Source organism: Dendrobium catenatum, unplaced genomic scaffold (assembly GCF_001605985.2).
Source record: "Dendrobium catenatum unplaced genomic scaffold, ASM160598v2 fragScaff_scaffold_1021, whole genome shotgun sequence".
Classification (NCBI taxonomy): domain Eukaryota; kingdom Viridiplantae; phylum Streptophyta; class Magnoliopsida; order Asparagales; family Orchidaceae; genus Dendrobium; species Dendrobium catenatum.
Window position 1 is genome coordinate 2158463 of NW_021319483.1, and position 6636 is coordinate 2165098.

At 35.4% G+C, this 6636-nt stretch overlaps 1 protein-coding gene across 1 annotated transcript in view; it reads left to right on the forward strand.

The window, feature by feature from the left end:
- The window catches only part of LOC110110119 (aminodeoxychorismate synthase, chloroplastic), a 41625-nt gene extending 36580 nt beyond the window's left edge, over positions 1–5045 (forward strand). The window contains exons 9-13 of the mRNA XM_020841439.2: positions 1224–1303; positions 1414–1516; positions 1835–1917; positions 2261–2905; positions 4071–5045. Of these exons, the coding sequence (XP_020697098.1) occupies positions 1224–1303; positions 1414–1516; positions 1835–1917; positions 2261–2905; positions 4071–4593 (1434 nt within the window). The 3' untranslated portion in view covers positions 4594–5045. The remainder of the gene's footprint in view (positions 1–1223; positions 1304–1413; positions 1517–1834; positions 1918–2260; positions 2906–4070) is intronic.
- Positions 5046–6636: the final 1591 nt, after the last annotated feature.

Sequence of the window (6636 nt, forward strand, 5' to 3'; positions counted from 1 at the left end):
CGCCAAAAAAAAAAAAAGAAATCAAGCGAGTGGAGGTCGGGGCTGAATTTTCGGAGCCCACACTAGGCCGAAATCCCAAGCCTAAAAAATTTCAATTATAAAGCTTAGTTTCACATTTTTCCAATTGTTAGGAACGAAACAAAATAATATAATAGAACCATATGGCCATTACAATTAGCTTAAGCTTGAAGTAGTTAATGAGCAGCCTCGTGGCCCAACTAACCATCATTTGTAGCTTAAAATGCTCCTCCCAACTCAATGAACATTGGGAATTTAAACACTAAAAGTTAGAAAGTGGTTGCTAGAGGATACATGGCACTCCCTCAAGAAAATTCAAGACTTCTCTAGTACTAAAAATGACACCCTATACATGTGTAACGGACACTACTAGTAGTGGCAAGGATACTCAGCATCAGCAATATACGGTCCTGAAGGTGACATATGAGACAATGGTACATTCAAAGGATTCACACAAGCAACGTTTAAAGAAAAACAAGGGTTCAAATAAAAAACAAAATTAAGACTCTTCAATGGAGGTGCCTATAAATATCATGTGAAAAGATAGAAAGAAGATCTGGTTAAAATAAAAAACTAAATGAAGACTCTCTCTCTCTCTCTCTCTATCTCTCTCTCTCTTTTGTGACCAAGGCATTGTTACTCAGATTCGCATTTCTGCCATCTCTGCTGATGTAATCTAGCCCGTGGAAAAATATTCCTGGGGAAGGAACTTGAGTTTGCAACCTCTCGTTTCCTCCGCAACTCACCCATTTAGAAATTAGTTGTATTCTTTAGCCTCCTCCCCAAATCTATACTTTTGATCGTCCCACTCCAAGACCATCAACATGAAAGTTGAAGTCACTGTTAAAAAAAAAACCGTCATATGCTAAACTGCTTAAGATGCCAATAAGTTTATTTGATCTGTTTAAGAGATGATTTTGGTATTTGTTCTATTTAGCGTCACTCAGCTTAACAGGAGGATTGAACTTTCTTAATTCTTCATGTAGTTTGAAAACTTCTGAAATAGAGTTCAACATTTTCTTGATTTATAATGAAGAGAATAATAACTCTTTATGCAATTTCTGGTGAATGTAAAAAGTTATCTTTTGCACGTGCCGCTATATTGCCCATATTGTCCATATGTAGCTTAGGAGTTATTCAAAACCATCTGCTTTCTTATTGAAAATTTCTTGCTTACTTTTAAGTTGGCATGACTTCTATTTCAGGGCCGGTCACGTTTTTCATTTATGGGTGGTAAAGGCGGTTCATTGTGGAAGCAAATAACATATAAAATATCACAGCGAAGGTTCGTATAGAAAATATAATGGGTTCATCCAAATATGTCTTAAAGCAGCCCATCTTTCATAATAAATGCTTTGAGAATTTTTACATCAATTCTTGTTTTTTATATTTTAGTGAAATGACAAGCAAATCTGGAGGATATTTATCAATTCAAGATGTCCATGGTTCTGTGAAAACAAAGTTTCTTGAAGATGGTCTATTTGATTTTCTTGATAAGGTGAAGTTTAATATTTGACATCTGATTTATATTTAGATCCAGAACATTGACTTGATTTTTGTAAAAGGATCAGTTTATGATATTATTATTGATTCTTGATTGCCAGAGTTTGTAGCGTATGATGATTTGCCTTTCTTAAAATATAAACAATTTATTATAATTTTAGACTGTCGTCAAATTTCTGTATTTCCAGCCACTAAGTTCTGTTTTTTTTTCCTTCGATGAAACTCTCTAAACATTAGCTTACCCTCTGCAAATAATGCTCTCCTAAAAAGAATGCTTTGATGTTGATTTTTCTCCTTTTTTTTCCTCGCCCAGGAACTTCGGACATTTCATTATGATAAAGAGGACTTCGAAGGCTTGCCGTTTGACTTTTGCGGTGGGTTTATTGGTTACATTGGGTATGTTTTTAAATTCTGTGTTGCATGCTGTCTTGATCTCTTGTTTTAAGTGCCATGAAAGAATATCTCGTTTATTCCTTTTTGCGTTGTTATGGTCAGATTTGCCTTTAGCATGTGTAGATTTAATTTGGTAGGCGGCATTTCTGTGGAAAAAACTTAAATATCCGAATTTGCCACTCATGTTAGCTGTTGGACCGTATAGTTTGATAATTTCTAGTAGTATGGCGGTTTTGGTCCTTTTTTTTACATATACTATTGTTGAAAGACTTTAATTTCAGTTTTATATTATGCTCCTTGTTATAAAACTTTGCACGAAGCTACTAATCTAACTTAAATCAAGCAGGTATGATCTCAAAATTGAATGTGGGGCATCATCTAACAGATTCAAGTCGAGTGCTCCTGATGCCTGTTTCTTCTTTGCGGATAATATTTTAGCTGTTGATCATAGCAATGGGGATGTTTATATCCTGCAAATACATGACAAATTTCATTCTGGTTCTAACTTTGTACGACAAAGTTGCAAAGAGAACTCGTGGTTTAGTGAAACTGAAAAGAAGCTTCTTAGCTTGAAAGGCATAGCTTCTAGAAAGTTGAAAATGCAGAAAACGCAAGGAGGATCTGCCCAATGCAGAGGAACCTTTGTTGTTGATAAATCAAAGCATCAGTATATCAAAGATGTTGAGAAGTGTTTGGGATTTATTAGAGAAGGAGATAGTTATGAGTTATGCCTCACAACTCAGATGAGAATGAGAGTTGCCACCATAAATGCTCTGAATATTTATCTTGATTTGAGAGAGGCAAATCCTGCCCCATATGCTGCTTGGCTTAATTTTTCAAGGGAAAATTTATGCATTTGTTGCTCCTCTCCTGAGAGGTTTCTGAGGCTGCATGAATCTGGAATACTTGAAGCAAAGCCTATCAAGGGAACTATTGCTCGTGGGAGTACATCAGAGGAAGATGAATGTCTTAGGTTACAACTGGAGTACAGGTGAGCATACTAATGAATAGTTTTCCTTTACCAATCTGCACTGTTAGGTTCTTTGTGATGCTGAATTGCACCTATCCCTCTTCCAGTTCTCCCCTACCTGCTGACCTGCTAGCACGTCAGATTTTTCTTGGAATAAAAAAGAGCTGATTCTTATGGGTAGAAATTTATTTTTCGACTTTTATTAACTGAAATCTTCTTTCCGGTATAATAGTGTCATCTCATGATAAGTTCTTAGGATAGGGGGATTGTGATAGGAAGTACTTGAGTTCGCAAATAGCCCTAAGGGTAATATTTGAGTTCGCAAGCAAACCTAGCAAGGATTGACAAAAACAGCGAGAAAAAAAGGCTGATTTCAGAGAGAAATCAGCAAAGATCATGCAGGAAATTTAGTAGATTGGAGAGGAAACACAAAAGAAATACTTTAATTCAATCCACGAATAAGAAAAACAAAGCAAGATACAAGTTTCTTCAATTTGAGAGGAAGAAACAACTCTCTAAATCTCTAGCAAAGCCTAGAGCCCACACAAAACAAACCCTAGATCTCAAAATTCAGCAAATCTCAAGATGCCCTCAACCCTAGCCTCCAAAGGACTAATTAAAGCCAAAGGAAGCTTACAAAATCCCTAAACAGACCCTAATTCAAAATTTCCCTCCTAAACACAATTTAATTAAGTAGAGGGCCCCACTAGGGCTTCCGCCCCCCTCCTTGGTTCCGCCCCATGCTTGGGCCGACGGCTATAGCACTGAACCGGTCTAGCCAACCCCTCCTAGGCCGGCAGCATAAAAGATTGATGAACTTGTTTTCAGATTAATATATTTTCATCTTTAAAACTAGCTAGCTTTGTCCTGCAGATTAGATATTCAAGCTGTGTTATATCTTGAGGAAATGCGGTTCTTATTCAATGCTGCATGCCTGCATCGTAAAAAAAAAAATATAATTTCATATCATTTCTAAGCCCCCAATTCCTGTTTTCAGAGCTGTTTCTCTTCCATTTTCTGTTTGAACTTTTTAATCTTACAGTGCTATAATAGTTTCTCATTCACAAACTAAAGCATTAAATAACAAATGCCTTCCATCACCTTAAAAAATTGCTACCACCTTTTTTAGACAATTTCTTGTACCTCACCTGTTACTCAAACTTTTTTTTTTCATTTCTGTTTTTAGTGAAAAGGACCAAGCAGAAAATCTTATGATAGTTGATCTTTTGAGGAATGATCTCGGCCGGGTTTGCGAACCAGGTAGCGTCTGTGTGCCTCGGTTGATGCAAGTTGAGTCTTATGCAACCGTCCACACATTGGTTAGTACAGTTCAAGGGAAGAAGAATTCAAACACAAGCCCTATTGAATGCATTAAAGCTGCATTTCCTGGAGGTTCGATGACTGGAGCTCCAAAGTTAAGATCAATGGAAATTCTCGATTCTATTGAAAGTTCATCCAGAAGCATCTATTCAGGCTCAATAGGATTCATTTCATATAACCAAACATTTGATCTGAATATAGTAATCAGGACCATTGTTATACACAATGGGGAGGCCTCTATTGGAGCTGGTGGGGCAATTGTTGCTTTGTCTAAACCAGAAAATGAATACCAAGAAATGTTGTTGAAAGCTAGGGCTCCAACCAAAGTTGTAGAAGGGCACACAACAGATTTAGATAATTTTGACACTGCTATGAAGCTTGCTGTTTGACAGTGGAGGATACTTTTCAGATTTCACAGCAATACGGACAAAGATATAGGCTTCGTTTGGGACAATTTTCTTTCTACTTCGTAACATCTTTTTCTAGCACAAAAATTTAAATTTTTGTACTAGAAAGTTGCTTTATGAAGCAGTAAGAAAGCCGTTCATAGGCTTCTTTTGGGACGGTTTCTTAAAGCAACATTCTAGTATCAAAATTTTAATTTTTGTATTAAAAAATTACTGTAAGAAGCAATAAGAAAGCCATTCCAAATGAAGCCATAGTTTCAGTAAGAAAGCACATTTCTGCTCCCAACTCATCAGTAGGATTTTATAGCTGATTGGTTATTTAAAACAATATTTCTCTGCTTTCATATTCATTTTGATTTTTGTAATAAGATCAGTTGTGTACTAGATGTATTTTTTTCGTCAACTAATATAGTATTTTTGTATATATTCATGTATTTTCTCTTTCATAGCCTTGGTTTTTACTTGCATGTTACTAGGTCTCTTTACAACCTATTGGGGTCTGAGAGTCTTGTTTGATGCAACTTTTTTATATTGCTTTCTAAATCATTGTTATAATGCAACTCACGCTGGTCAGTTGATGGAGAGATTATTCTGTGCAGAGTCCGAATGGAAAGAGTCATCAGGACTGTGAATGTGCACAGTGTACAAAAATTTAATACACCACTAACATGTCCGAATGTTTCTTCTCATTTGGACTCCGCACAGAATAATTTCTCCTGTTGATGTGAGTTTTCGTCAAAGCTTTTAAAACCGGACCGGCCGGTTCAACCGCGAACCGGCTGCCCGGCCGGTTAAGGTTCGCCTGAGAACCGTTTCTGCGTCGAACCGGTCTCGGACCGTTCGAACCGCCGGTTCAACCGGCTCCGATTTCTCATAACCATTTTCGCGTCGACGACGACTGTGCAGTATCTTTGCCGGAGGTAGGGCCATGCAGCATGGGGGCACGTGCCCCCCCTGACTTTATTAATAATTATTAATTAAGTATATTTATGACTTATGAGTGATTAATTATCTATTAAATCAAAATAGTTTTATTATTATTTAATAAAATAGTTATTACTAGCCTTATAGGCACAACTGCCGGCCAGAGCAAGCCGGCCAGAGCAAACAACACAGTTTCTAACCTTTTCCAAAGGTCTTATTATATAAAGCAAAATATTTTGGTCTTTCACGGTGTGGGACAAAAAGCTTTTTTTTTTCTTAGGCGAGAAGGCTTTACATAGGCGGCGGGACATGGCATTTATTTTTTTTTTCAGGCTTAGTCTTTTTTTTTTTTCTAAGTTAATAATTCTAATTAATTAGTTATATTACTAAAAATATAAGTTAGAGATACGTCTAATGTATAATGTTAAAGTTAAAAATATTAAATTAGTAAAAAAATTACTAAATTAGTAGATTTAATTGTATTTATTTTTAAAACTCTAATTGATCCTATATGATTTTCATTTAGATTTAAATATTTGAATTTATTTGGCTAACATTTCACTATTATATAAGTAAAAGTATTATAATTTTTTTCAATTTTTGTTATATATTTATAAATAATTGTGTCATTATTATAATATTTAAATATAATAAATATTTATTACGTCATCCGGTTCGACCCCAGTCGAACCATCAAACACTAACCCCTCCTTCTTCCGGTTCATTGACCGGTCCGGTTTTAAAAGCCTTGTATATAATTTCCCAAATTAGGGAGCATATACAAGGGCGCATATACAAGGGCCCGCATATACATTCAAATTTCCCTTTTAAAAAGCATCCGCATAATTGCATAAAGTCCATACAATCAGGCTAAATGTGAACTGTAAGGACAAAATTTAAAAGAAAAAAATCTATAAATATAATAACATTTATTCGTAAGATTTATCTAACATAATTTAGCACTGTGCTATGGATAATTTTGGTAGAAAATTCTTATGTTGATAAGTTTTTAAAATCTGATCAGCCACAGGCCAATAACTTTTCTTACCTACCAATATAAATAAATTATCTTAAAAAAAAAAAAAAAAAAAAAAAATTAAA